The following is a 15,059-nucleotide window of genomic DNA, read 5'->3' as shown; positions in this document are numbered from 1 at the left end:
ACGGACGGAGCAGTGGCATGAGATGGACTTAACAGACAGAAAGGAGGGCAGATAGACAGGTAGAAACAGAGCCTAATGGAAGTTGAGGTGGACGGTGAGGAAGATTGTGGTCACAACCCCTGAGTCAGACATAATGAAGACTTCTGAGAAAGCAAAGGACAAGTGCAGAAAAGACCCTGGGCCTTGCAGATGGAAATGCCTTATCGTCTCCATTACGCACCCATTTCCATCATGAGTCTAATAATCCAGCTCTCTGTACATTGTCCCTCCATCACTTTTCCTCTCTGCTTTAGAGATCAACATCAAGGCTGACTTCAAAAATCAGCATTAACACAGCCGTGCTAAAAATAGAAACTACTTCGGCTCAGCTGGAAAACCTCTGACTGCATTTCTTGTTTTCTGGCAAGAAAATGTCCCTGAGTTCCTCCTTCTGGCCGACAGTTTTTCCATTGCCTACCTCTGATGGTGGGAGCTGCATAAAGATGTTCTAGCATGACAGACAGCCCTTTAATTCTCTTGTTGTTGTCAGTCTCTCCACCAGGGGTCAGTCTGGTTCTAAATCTTACCCTCTCTATGATGGCTTACAGAACAAATGTCTGACTGAACTGTGCAAAGAGACATTTATTTTTTGTGTCAATCCAATCAACCCTTTTCTTCATTAATATGTCTGTAAATGTGACAGAATTTGCTGTCTCTGCTCATTTTTGTGTCTCTTTTGTGTCCCTTTGTGCATGTTTATCTTTATGTGCCGCTCAATTCAGTTACGAGGTGTGACTACAACGTGTTTGGCACAACTCTTAATAAGTCTCGCCTGTGGTTTGCGCCAAAGAACAATCTCCCGTCTGTCTCTTCTCTTATCTTTTCTCCCTGGTCCCCCCAGCAGATGTGCCTGTATGGATGTGAGCTCTGTGTGTGTGTGCGTGGGCTGTGTGACTTCAGCTATCTGACAGGGCGTGTTTGATGGAGGGCAGAAGAAAGGGCTGGTCTGATGGCTCCAATACAGGAGGATGAGGAGTGAGCCAGGTGGAGGTAGTAATGATACCCCAGGGGGGGCCGCTCGGGCTGGGGGGGACGGAAGGAGGGATGTGAAGGGTAGGATATAGTGAAAGAGCGAGGAGGAGGAGGAGGAGGAGGAGGAGGATGTCAATCTTTTTCATACATAGACTTAACCACACAAGCTTAAACTCACACTCACACATACATGCACAGCTGGATAGGGCTTAATGAGGACTGAGCAGTAATAGCCACACATGCCCCTGTCCCCAGAGGACTGGATATCAGATTCACACACTTCCAAAAACACACACCACATGCTCTTTGTTCAGCGCCCGCACATTAATGTTTTTCTCAAACGTGCAAACACACTTAAGTGGCGACACACACACACACACACACACACACACACACAAGGGGCACGCACATTCACACATCCTCGCCCTCGCTGTTTGTTTTTTGCATATGGTGCTGCTGAGGTGGGCAAACAAACATTTATGTACAGATCAGTCCACACACACAGACGCTTATCAGGATTCTGATTTGGACAGCCTCGGTCGGGCCAGTGGACCTGTCTCCATGTTCTAGTCAACCATGCATGACAACACTGCACAGAGAGACAGGCAGAAAAGGAGTGGACGGACAGGGGAGGTAAAAGCAGAAAAAAAGGAGAGATGGATGAAATAGGAAAGTGACGCTGCCCATGTTTTGGGGCAGAGTAAAGGGAAAGATCAACGTGGGGCTGCAAGGACCTTGGTAAAGCTAAATAGTGATAATGTTGATGCTGTAAATATGCAGAAATAAGACGATTAAACGATCAAAAGAAAATTAAAAGGCAACCACTTTGAGGAGTCTTTGATTTTGGTCTTTAAAGATGTCATCTTGGGCTCTACCCTAAGAAATTGGAATGAGAATTTGGAAACATTTTGAGAAATAGATCAAACCATTAAACACTTAATCGTTAATTATTTTCAAACAACAATGAAAATGATTAGAGATGCTCAATATGGATTTCTTTCTTCCGATACAATAACTGATAATTACCTGCTTTTCATGCCTGATAACAAAAAGATAAACAATAATTTTACATTTTCATGTTTGAAAGTAAACTTCCTAACCTGAATCTTATGCACAGGTGAGAATTATTGAGAAAAGTCTACTTAATTTTCCATATTCCGAAATGTTTTTTGTTTTTTTTTACAATGTAGACTTTATCACTCCTCCTAGAACTCGTGCAGAACATGTATCGCAAATTGTAATGCATCCAAATGTCAAGACTTCACTGCACTTACAGACCCATGGACCTTGCAGGTACATTCACTGGAAGTCTGTGAGTCTTGCTGTCCAAACTCACAATTCATCCAATCATCTCAAGCTTCTTCTTCTTCTTCTTCTTCTTCTTCTTCTTCTTCTTCTTCTTCTTCTTCTTCTTCTTGTGTATTGGCAGTCAGCAAACCAACTTGACTAAATATTATGTGCTTTTATTATCTGACATTGACACGAATAAATGACGGATAATATAGATACTCCAGTATAGGGCCAACAACATCAGACCAGTATATATTGTGCATCTCTAGAAATAAGCATTACTCATAAGTGAAACAGTGGGAGTGATAGTGAATGAATGCAGAGCAGCATAGCTGCATAGCGACCGGTCCACTGGCAGGAGGAGAAGGGTGGAGGGAGATGGAGTGAATGGGATGAGGAGAGGCCCACAGGGAGTGATGCCAATGCAGATGGGGGTGTTTTTGGCTCGGATGTTTGTTCAGGCAAAATGTGGTAGAATGGCCTGTATACATATGGAGGAAAAAGAGAGAGAAAGTGAGTGGATGAGAGAAAGTCAAACAGGCAGAACAACAGACAGCCACACAGGCTTTGGACAGATTTAGAGTCCATTCATTGAAAACAAAGGAAACAAAACAACTCATAGTGTTTGCAGTATAAAGATTTTGCCGGTAGTTCTTTTTTCCAGCAGTAAGTGAATATTATCTGTTCACTTCCCGCTCTTTATGTACCATAATGTGCTAATTTAGGTTACGTTGGTTTGAGTCATTAAGTTACTTTGGCAACATGGGCCTTCTTTTCATACCAGCGAAACATGATTGAATTAAAAGACACAATGAGCGCCGAGACGGTACGGCTGAGATCGGAGGCATATCAGATTAAAGCCAAGGACAAAGCCATGTAATGCAATGTAAATGGAGAAAGACAGAGAGAGAGAAAGACAGAGAGAGGGTAGGGAAGCAAGAGCAGACACAAAGGAGAATGGTGGAGTGGATAAAGGATGGCACATCGAAATGCAGAGATGAAAATGCGAGCTTGAACTGAAGTTGAGGCTGCAGTGAATTCCGAGAGAAAGTGTCAGGAGGAAGAAGAGAAAAAAAAACAAAGGGTGTGAGCTGTTGAGTCTATTGATGGATAGAGTTGGAAGTTGGTGGCAAGACTGAGATCCTGGTGAGAGAGACGGGTCAGAGAGGACGATGAGAGGCGGCTGAGAGAGCAGAGCTGGGTGAGCAAATGAGAGGACTGATTAACTCTGAAGGCAAGGCAAAGGTGCCATGTCAGAGACACAGATGAGACAGAGAGACAAATGTAACAGAAGAAGGTAAAGCATCCTTGATGCATGACAAATATGGACTTTTGAATGTCAATGCTTTTTCAATATTTTTCTTTTATAATCATGACAAATGATGTCGAAAAATTCAGTTTTATCCCTTTGAAAACACTGAGGCTGTCATTTCACACAAATAAAATTCATCCCTTGAGTTGAGTTAAGCTCCAGAGCATCATCACTCCACATACAGTCATGTAAATACATCATCACTGTTAATTAAGCGATCACATGAAGAATTAATTAACTATGGGCACATGAAATAACATAACAGAGTCATAATTGGCTCATTCCGTTCACCACTGGAGGAAAAAGAAAGTCTGCATTCTGCTAAAGTAAATTTATGTGACAGCTTTTCTTACTTGTTACTTGTCAGATTGCAATTTTTCACACCCATTTGATTTTGAATGTGAGTGTTTGTCATCAACCTAGGGATGAAGTTTTCCTTTCCCCAGCTTAAGCTAAATACGCTATTTAAAAATCCTTGAGGATGAGCTTTAAAATGCATCCTCACAGCGCTGAAAACAGGCTGCTACTCTGAACCTATGAAAAGTTGAGATACGTGGTTCTTACAGGAGACAGCAACGCTATGATGAAGTGAAAGAACGTGATGCATTGCTCTAAATCAAACTATCCAAATACAGAGGTTAAAAATGTGCTCAACCTCCAACATCCACAGAAGTAAAATGCAACAAACACATGAAGGCTGCAGTAATTTAAATCCAGAAACACCAACAGTAAAACACTGAAAGGGAGCGATTTTCTGCATAATGAGTACTTTTGATTAAATTCTGCTGAGAAAACTGAATCATTTTGAATTTTTGAATAATAACAAAAAAAAGTTTTGAATGCAGTTCTTGTATTTTCAGTTCTTTGAAGCTGAAATAGACAGTTTTTCAACAGTTTCCAGTTGTTCCTCTGGCAGATCATTGTCCTTTTTTTTTGTCAAAGAACAATCTCCTGTCTTCGTCAGTAAGCTTGTTGTTTGGCAAGAGTACCTCTCCGGTAATTATAATTTATCAGATTTAGCTGGAGTTGCCGGAATGATCATTTCCCCAAATCCTTGATTTTTTTGGTTTTGTAAAGGCTGATAAAAAAAAAATCACCTTCTAAACCCCCCTGAATATGGTCTTACTATAGCCCCATGCAAATGATGGAGAAATCTGAAGCTTGCCTGGTTAGAGGTGCTAAGCTATAATTGGACAGTTTCTGTTCTGGGTGGTGGTTTGACAAATCTTTACGTTGACAGTTTCATTGGTTAATTAAAAGTGCAAAATCAAATACATACTGTACATCATCAGAGTTGTCAGGCTAGTATCACAAATAATAGTCAAAATAATAGCAAAAATCAGTCCCAACACGTTGGTTTATTCGACAACACAGATGACAGAGAGACAGAGAAGGAGACAGACAACGAGGGAGCAGGCAAATTAAAAAAAAGTTTCTTGATGTCGAGCTTGATTCGGTATCAAAACACTGCTAATTGCTCATCTTGTGGTGCTGTATTCCCCGCTTAATAAGATTTCTCTCACAAATTGCCTGAAAACACACAACAAAACCGCTGCCTTCTGCATTGCTCTCTTTCTGCCTCAGTTTGTGTCTCGCTGTCAGTCTCACACACACACACACACACACACGAGACACACATCAGTTTTTGTTCAGTTCGCCCTTTCGCTTTCCCTGTCTTTTTGTCCTCCTATCAAACACAGGCACACACACACACACATGCAGGCAAGCATCTCTTGGGAGCAGCATTCATTCATTCATTCATTCATTCATTCATTAAAAGCTGAGGTGGGCAAGGCCCTTGCTGTCGCCATGGTGACAGCTCCTTTGGTGTGAGAAATAGAAAGTTAAACTCAATTTAATATTTAAAGATGTTTCGTATATTCTCGCCTGTCTGTCTGAACTCTCGTCTCCAGGAGAAGAGGGGAGAAAGAAAACACACAAGAAGTGATCAAGAAGCAGAAATGTAATATCTCGCTGATGACCAAAGGGCAGAAAAGAGGGCGACAGAGCAGACGACCGACCGCAGACGTCACAAAGTCTACATTTGCATTTTGCATTTACATTCGGCCAACGTGAGAATATTGCTGCAGATTAAACAAAGACGAGAGAGATGTGAGAGAGGGGCGGAAAATAATGGGAAAAAATAGAAAAGTATAAATCAAAAGAATAGATTGAGTGACACAGAAATAGCTAAAAGCTGTTGGGATGAAAGATGGAAAGAGTGCGAGGGAGGGAGGGAGGAAAGGGAGGGTGATGCGGAGAATAGATATAAAAGCAATGGCAATGGGAATATAATGAGAAAATGGGTGAGAGAGATAGAGAACACCAACAAGAGGCAGAGATTATAGTGGGGGGGGGGCTAAACAACGGCAGAGACAAACATAAATCGAGAGAGAGACTGAGAGCATGTCTCTGGGGGGAAGCGCTTGATTTGGGCCTTTCGGTGATTGGGTTTGGACTGCTCCCGCGGTGCCGAGGTGACTCACCAGACTCCCACACACACACACACACACACACACACACACAGACACACACCAGGCTGTATGTGGGGTGAGTGTGTTAATTTGTGTGTGTGCTAGAGAGGAAGAGTGAGTAGTTCTTTACTGCCAGTGTCCTGCAGGGCTAAGAGTGAGTGTGTGTGTGTGTGTGTGTGTGTGTGTGTGTGTGTGTGTGTGTGTGCGTGCGTGCGTGCGTGCGTGCGTGCGTGCGTGCATGCGTGTGCGTGCGTGAAGGCGCCATGTTGCGTTCAGCCTATTGGGAGCTGCCAATCTTAATAACAGATAATAACACACTGTCCGTCTCCGTCTGCAGATGCCCGTCGTCCCTGCTGATTCACTGCCAGCCGTACCGCTGTTATAAAACACACACACAGACACACAGGTTCGATTTGGATTAATCTTATTCCTAGGTTGTTGTTATTGTAATTCTCCCATTATCCGGGGCACCGAGCGTCTCATTTGTCTCACTAACAGCGTATTGCATAATACACACATGACCAGTGCCTCGGCTCACAGGAGCCGACAAACAAATTCTAATTTATCAATGTTGGTGATCTCCAAGGATACATTTTGGATTTTCAGTAATTGCACTTCTTCCCTGAGAGGCATCTCACGCTGATTTTCGGTGAATTAAATAAGCAGAAAACAAGGTGAGCAAAACAAATGATTATGCAGTGCAGCACTGGCTGCCCATGAGTCAACATTATCCAGAATGGAAGAAGGCCTTCCACTCTCATATATACACCTATCCATATTCATCTTCACCTGTGTTAGTGTGTTATGAATAGAAGCTAGGAGGCAAGATGTATGTATGTACTTGCTCAACTCAGATGGTGCTGTCAGGACGGCGTCTTTTATGTGTTGCCAGGATCACCGCCAACATAACGTTTGAATTTGCTTTATAGTCAACTGTCAAGGTGAACAGATGAAGAGCGTATATGAATAGTCCACAATGTGAGTTTAATTTTAATTGTGTGCGTGCATTTGTCCCTGCCAGTATCTGCTTTAATGGCACATTAAAGTTGCCTGGAACAGAGCCCTCCATCCATGTCTGCGCTCATATTTTCGGAACATGAAAATCTAAATCGGGCGAGCGTTTCACACGGGTGGGAAGGGAAAGCTGGATGACTCAATAATTTGATTAGAAAGATAATTAGGCTTTAACACAATCGTGACCAGATAATTGTTCCCCTTTTCTATTTAGTTTCTTATTTCAAAGCCGCGAAGAAGCATTTTTTATCTTGTAACAGAGGCTCCAGATAAGTGATGAGACTTTATTTAAAGAGGGAAGGCTTGAAATAACAGGTTTTCGAGGCAAGTCTACCAAAATCACCTTCCACAGCTCTCCTGATTGCACGATAGGCGGCTGGATGTGTGTGATGGGAATAGTGAGTGAGAAGGCTGTATTGCTGATAACAGCCCTTCGGTTGCTGCTTTCTCACAGCAGTCTGATGCCTGGTGCCACCTATTACAGCAACACAAAGAGGAAAACCACTCGAGAAAAGCTACTATTAATGCTTGTGAATGGTTTCTGTTCACACAAACAGGTACCTCCCCTGCCCGATGTTAATCTGATGTCTTGGCAATTTTGATAGTGATATTGATTATATTGTGTATGCCTCTGCATCCATGTTCACTACCAAAGAAAGGCTAATTTTCTCAAAATAATAATAACAAATGTTTCTACTTTTTTGTGGTCGGAAGCACATCAATGTTACTTTTAGTCTCAGTTTATGATTCTTGCTGTGCCTTGTTTAGTAAAACTTGTGTTGCACTTGTTTAAAGCAGCTCCAAAAATTGTGATTTCTTTTTGTTTATTTTGGCGTCCCCTGTGGACAAAAGTAGTATGAACATCACCACCTCCTTTAGTAAAGATCTTGATCTGGCTAGTGTGTGAATTAGTTTTTGGAGCAGGTGTAAGAAAGATGCAACTTATTTCAGTACTATTTTTGAGCCTGACTTGGAAATGTATTGCTTTCGACAACTGTACAGCTAAAGTTGATATGACTTATCAATCACAGATTCAACTTTAGCCGATCATCATTGTTACATTTTTAGCAAAAACATACAATTTTGAAGTATGAGCACAAAATGTAGTTAATTGTCAAAAAATATTTTCAAGGGAATGACAATGGCAAAATACTCTGTAGTGCGACTTTAACCTGTGGGATATGACCCAGTAATGCTTTAAGAATAACTACATAGATGTAGCAAATCTTCTCGCTGATGGTTGTTTATTTATTTATTTATTTTGCTTATGTATCCGTATCAAATGGAGACAGTCTTACAACCAGTCAAAGGTTCTGTGTGGTATGTGTGAATCATCTTTTCCTTGACAAGACAAGATTAAAACAGAGGTCAGGGGTCAAGGGTTTAAAGGGATAAAGAAAAGGGCAGTAATCACAGCGTCAGCTCAAGTTTTCATTTCCCCTCTATAAACAGACACTGCAGGTCACAACACAGGCTAACATGATAGGCTAGTATTGAATGGATGTAAAGCAATATGTTCCCAAAATGTTAAGCTGTACACTACATAATGATTAGAACTTCTTAAAAAAGTACAGTAAATAAACAAAAAATGTGTTGATCATGACGGTAGCAGAAAAAAGAAATGGACTGGAGGTGATAGAAGAATTTAAATCCAAACTCAAAACACTGACAGGTGAGTTGTCTAACTATCCTTCAAACTGCAGCGAGAGTCTTGCCAAAGTCAACTCGTAGCCAGGAATAATATCCACAGGCGGACAAGCATGAATCTACCACGCCGCCTGACTCTAAACAAATTTGGAGAGTCCTGAATCCTCCGAACTGTCTCTTTTGTACTGTTGTACAGGAAGTGTTGAAAGAAGCAAGTTAATTCAGAAGATGGTCACAGCAGCAGCCGAGTTGAGCCAGGACGACTGAAGTTAAAAAATGCTTCATGTGAAATGTGAAATAACAAAAAGCTGTTGTAACAAAATTGTGTTTTGAAACATTTTCACGGTCTTGAGTTTGTGTGTGAAGAGTCTTCTGTAATTTTTAATAGCGACTGACAGATTTTTGGTCAGAGCAGTTGGTTATTTGCATAATACGTAACACAATGTGCAGCACTCGGGACAAACCTTTGTGAATAACCTCCACACATACACCAAATATTGACTAGACATAATATCCTCAACACATCAGTCATGTTAGCAGGTGAGCACATTGGCAATACATGTTAACCAGGAGAAATCGATGAAAACTTGAAATGATCTATTCAAAGGTTAAAAGCTGTAGACACATGATATGTGCTGACCATCAATCATACTATGTGAGGTTCAGAGATCCACAGGGAGCAGTGAAAGGAGTGACAGTGAACACGGTTGAGCTGAATGCTTGATAACATGCAGAAGACAGCAAAGGGTTTTTTGTAATATTACAGAGTTTAGACAGGGCTATTCTACCTGGAAGGAGCCATACTTTCCAATTTCAAAAAAGATGATTGCATTCTGTTTTTATCTACATTTTTAACATGGCATCCAAACTGTTTTGGAATCAGTGTTAGTAGGAAGCAATGTAGTTTTCAATAAATTATGTTGTGTAAGGGCGCAGCATATCTATCGATGCATTACACCCGAGTTAGAGCGAGAGAACACACACCGGTCTGGTCTTGAAGGTTAAAGAGTTTGTTTTGGTTTCCTCCTGAAAGGTTAAAACTGCAGCATTCAGAGGAGTATCTGCTTGTGTGTTAGGGAGAAGAAGAATGTATGTGTGTGTTTTTAGTCTGTCTCTTCTTTCTTTCGTGTGTGTTTTTTTTTTTTCTCTCTGTGCCTTAACCAACTCTCTGCCTGCCAATGAAACCATGTCTCTTTGAAAGAATTTAAGTTGGAAGACGCCTACAGCTCTAACCAGGAGCCCACAGATCTTCTCTCCCCGCAGCCTCCTTCCACCTCCAGCCCCTCCAGCAATCTGAGCAGGCGGCTCCTTCCTCCCTACTGAGCCCACCCGCCTCTGTCATCTCAAGCCCATGCTTGCAAGCTCATGGAATATTTAACAACAGACATGCACCTGAATGTCAATGTTCATAGGTCTTGCATCTTTGTGCTGTTTTACCTCAGCTTACACACCGGGTCAGTGTCAGAGAACGATCTTTTTGGCTGAACCGAGATTTGACTGTGGACCTCAGGAAAAACACACATCCTTTTCTTTTTAATCGAACAACAAATAGAGTGCTTGATTTGTCATATATTGATGGCCGGGGGGGGGGGGGGGGGGCAAGTGTTTCTGCTGTCTATAGTCTCTACAATGAACATTCTCAGAAATTTTATTCACAATGACATTCAAATGAAATTGAATTAAGTTAATTTCGCCACCATAAGTTTTTGAAAGTGTTCCGTGAGTTTAATGAGCCCTGGGTTGAAATGTGTCTTCATTTATCTTTTTAAATACAGACGGAAAAAACACCACGGACACATTCATTTTAAGCTATCGAGTGAAAGCTTTATTGTTTTTCTCATTAACCACAGCGACATTTCAGTATCAGCTATGCGTAAAGGTCACCACAGGGCGAGGCTACAGACTTAATTAACTTTGTTCTATAAACCAAATGATCTCTCAGATGCTGAAGTTTTGTAACTTCCTGCTCTTTCTTTGTCTTTATGTGTATGTGCAGTAACTGTACAAGTGGGTGTATGTGTTTTTCTATGTGTGCGTGAGTGTGTGTGAGAGATAAAATTTGACATGACTCATCAGGTATTTAATCAGTGCCACCTCATAAACCTAACAACATTAAACTGCCTTTTGTGTGTTTGAGTGTAAGAGCGATTAGCTGCTAACACGCTGGTCCTTTATGTGTGTCATGTGCCATTTTCTCTCTCTTCTTGCTCGCAGGGTGGAGGAGAGTTTCAAAACTCTTTTCTGGTCAATCTTCGGGCTGTCTGAAGTGATCTCAGTGGTGCTGAAGTACGACCACAAGTTCATAGAGAACATCGGCTACGTGCTGTACGGCGTCTACAATGTCACCATGGTGGTCGTCCTTCTCAACATGCTCATCGCTATGATCAACAGCTCGTACCAGGAGATAGAGGTAGATAAATAAGACTGCCCTTCAGTACAGAAAGGGTGTAATGCCGTCAACAAGTCAATAAGGATCATTGTTTGATCACCTCTGTGGCTGCAGGAGGCTTAGAGAGCGAGATGAAAATGCCACAAGCTGTAAAAATCAATGCAGTGGCAACCAATAAAAACACAGAATGGGAAATTAATGCAGGAGTTGCATTGCAAAGCTGTCACCACAAAAGTAAAAGTGTTTTCACCACATGGATTCTCACACAGAAAACTGTCACTTTTTCGCCAAAAATCTGAGCTGTTTTGAAAACCAGGGAAACAAACCTTCTTTTGTTCGTGCTTCATCCCAGTAAGACAAAAAGACAGCAGCTGAAAATCAGTGGACAGATAGATGTTCAGTTGTTTATCTTCAGCACATCAAATGGATGTCATGTTCATTTCTCCTAGACAGAACAATGCTGTCTTTTGTTGTGAGTTTGATACTTACTCTACATAGTTTCTGTCATAACTGTCTAGGTGTAGTTATGGTAATTATAAATTATTATAAAACAACAATCATTTGTCTAAATTTGCAAACATCCACATGAACTAATAGAACACCATTTTAAAGATAGCGTTGGTAACTTATTCTTGGAGAAATGTTCTTCTATTCTTGAAGAGGATCTCTTAATATCCCAACCAGATTCTTCCACAAGGCTCAGCAGATGTATTGGTAAATCTCTTAGTGAGCTAGTCACACACAAATGGCAGAGAAAGTGACCCAAATTTTCCAAACACTGTGACATACTAGCTTGGTAGCTGTGAGAACTAACAATAACAACAAAGGCCATGCTTGTTGTTTATGTTCATTATGATAATGTTTAGCGTGTTCTTACATGTGAGTAAAGACGTGAGGTTGTAAGATATGGTTAGCATTGACAACAATGTGCTACCTTAACAGTTCTCAGCCCCTTAGCCTAGTTGTTCAGCTGGTAACTCAGTAGCACAAAGCACACATCCCCTGAGAGAAAGAACAGAGCTATTGATGTCGTAACGGCCTCCTTCGGCGGCTAACATTAGCAAAAAGCTCTCTGCGCAACCAGGTGTTTCGAAGGAGTGAATCTGGAGGAAGGCCTGAAAGGTGGAGGTTGGACTTTTTCAGTTGGATGCATTTAAAATGTAGACTGGACTTGATGGTTTCTACAATTTTACCAATGGCAGCTTCAGTCTGAACATATGTTGTTAAATCTTGATTAATTTGCTCTCAAGTAGCTTTGATTTAATTTAATTTGATAAATAAAATAATTGATAAAATAAATAATTTGATGATTAAAAATGTGTCTAGTCCAAGAACTAGAAGAAGGTAAGTCTTTTCCTCAGTTTGATGAGGTTTCTTCAGTTTGATGAGTTTCTTCAGGTCTTCACCCATTACCAGCCTGGCTTATTTCTGTGTCTGCCCGGCTGTCTCTGCAGGAGGACGCCGACGTGGAGTGGAAGTTCGCCCGTGCCAAGCTGTGGCTCTCTTACTTTGACGAGGGCCGCACCCTGCCCGCCCCCTTCAACATGGTCCCAAGCCCTAAGTCTTTCTACTACCTGGTCCTCCGCATAAAGAACTGCCTGATCCACCTCTGCAAGGCCAACAGCCGTCGCCATAACAACGAGCTGGAGCTGGGCATGATCAACTCACAGGCCAAGGTCAGTCCGGGGAGCTCTCCTGACTCCTAATCTCAAGACAAATTACAGACGCAAAGTAAAAAATATGTTGCTATTTTGCATCTATTATCCTGTGTGACAGGGGGACAACTACAGGGCTGACATTGTTTTTGACAGTGTGAAAAATGGCAGATTAATGATTTTCCGCACCAAAACAGTTTTTTGTCATTCCAGTAGGATTTTTCTTTTGTAAGTGATTTGATTCAATTATTCTGACAGTTCCAGGAGCTGCAACAGGAGTGAGTAATTACAAGCTAATTACTGACAAAATGCAACTTGTTTCTCTGGCCTCCCATTCGGCATATTACTGTCAGACAACAGGAAATTGGCACTGTAAGGTGGCAATTTACACCGTAAAAGCTGCAACCAGCAATTTTGTAATGGTGTTTGGTTCAGTTCACCTTCAATTTGCTTCCTTTGCTTCTGAGTTAGGTGGACATACTGATTACCATGAGTGTGTTTGCCATCTAGATATTCGCCTCTTGCAGGTTTCTTCCCACCTAAATGAGGTTATGTTTTGCTTCCCATGTGGCTTCAGTAAAAGGACTGATGAAACTGCAAAAGGGAGCAAAGGACAAGCTCACTAATTGGACTTGCTTTCTTGTAGAGGCCTGGGTCAACTGTTTGTAGCATCACTGTCTATTTCTGAAACGTCAGCAACTATAATATTTCTCGTGTGTTCGATTGGCCTTGTGGTTAACTCACAGGAAAAACATGATATTCCCACCGAGGGTCTGGGATGAAGCTTTTTCACACTTCCCCCCCCCTCTGTCCATAGCATTCGCCATTTAACAGAATCAATCTTAGCGCCGGCCTCGTCCGCCCGCTTTTCCTCCGTCTGATTCCTCAGCTCAAACGGCTCACCTCGGCTAAGCTATTAGTCAGGCCATTAGATCTGCCTGCGTCTGCTCAAATGCCTCGGCAGGCTGCAGACGGGGACAAGAGGGGTTACACCCTGCTGCCTCTGTGAGCTCCTAAAGTTCTCTGCAGCCCTGACAATGTAACTGCAGAGTCAGGCAGGTGAAGCGAGCGATCGATACGTAAGCTCACCCTCGACCACAGTGCAGCTCCAGAAATGTCAAGTGAGATTCAGCAAAGGCAGCGTTGGCTTTCTGAATCAATTTATCTTATTTCAGTCATGTGGTCCATGTGTCTCTCATGTGGGACTTTGAGAAAAGTTAATGCACTGAATGAAAGGTCATTATGTGAGTTTTAAAGCAGCATATGTTCGGAAAGATAACCAAGACAGTGGTTGGCAAAGTTTTAATGACTGAGGCTTATATGTTTGAGGGAAACTGACTGAGGAGCTTCTGTTGATATATTTCATAATGAAAGTTTGTATGTGGCATGATAAAAGTTGACATATTTCTGTGTGTGTGTGTGTTTGCTCACATGCTATTAGTGGATGCAGATGGCAGATGCCCTGTGGTGAATATGGCAATATTTCAAATATTCACAGTACAGGAGACAATTAATTTCTTGCCATAAGCAAAAAAAACAATAGAATATAAATTAAACAGAGTCAGCAGAGGCCAGCAGAGCAGGTTATTGATAGGGCCTAGATCAAAATACACAACAAAGACCATTAAGCTCTGTCAGCGGGGCTTTGGCAGAGCCTCTGCATAAAAGATTCACACGAAGCTGAAACAGTAGTTCCCATCTGGTCGTGTGGTTCAATAAAGCAACGACTTTATAAAAACGCTAATTTGCCTCTCTTCAGCAAATCATTGGTATTAGCGGTAGGTGTTCTCTGTCCTACAAAGTCCTAAATCAATTACTGTACATTCAGTTCTTTCAGGGGAACAAAATGAGTTTCCCTGCAAAACAAAGAAAAGAAACATAATTCAGGAATATGAATGTAAAATCAATGAGAGCATACAGCCTGAATGGTCTCTACTGTAACTGACATATAATTCTATATTATGGATTTTCTGTTCAGTGTATAACTCTGGGAGTTGTTTAGAAGGAATCCTTTTTTTATTTATTAAGTGCAGACACTTTCAGTGTTTCATTTATAAATGCACATTGTTTATGTTTTACATTCATAATTGAGAAAAATTCTGCTGCCTTCCGAGAGAAATCGAACAGTTCTTCAACATTAAAGAAAAAACACCAGGATTTGTCTTTGTCAGGGCTTTAAACTTTAAGGCTTTATATAAAGCATTATTCATTTTCAGACTGTTAATATTATTCAGCCATTATGTTTGGAAATCTCCATTCGTCTGCAG

At 41.5% G+C, this 15,059-nt stretch overlaps 1 protein-coding gene across 1 annotated transcript in view; it reads left to right on the top strand.

Moving 5' to 3' along the window:
• Window positions 1-15,059, top strand: part of trpc7b (transient receptor potential cation channel, subfamily C, member 7b) — a 55,635-nt gene that overhangs the window by 35,900 nt on the left and 4,676 nt on the right. The window contains exons 8-9 of the mRNA XM_030397375.1: window positions 10,963-11,158; window positions 12,592-12,813. Coding sequence (XP_030253235.1) covers window positions 10,963-11,158; window positions 12,592-12,813 — 418 coding nt within the window. The remainder of the gene's footprint in view (window positions 1-10,962; window positions 11,159-12,591; window positions 12,814-15,059) is intronic.

Source organism: Sparus aurata, chromosome 18 (genome assembly GCF_900880675.1).
Source record: "Sparus aurata chromosome 18, fSpaAur1.1, whole genome shotgun sequence".
NCBI classification, from domain to species: domain Eukaryota; kingdom Metazoa; phylum Chordata; class Actinopteri; order Spariformes; family Sparidae; genus Sparus; species Sparus aurata.
This window is presented reverse-complemented; position numbering and strand designations above follow the sequence as displayed.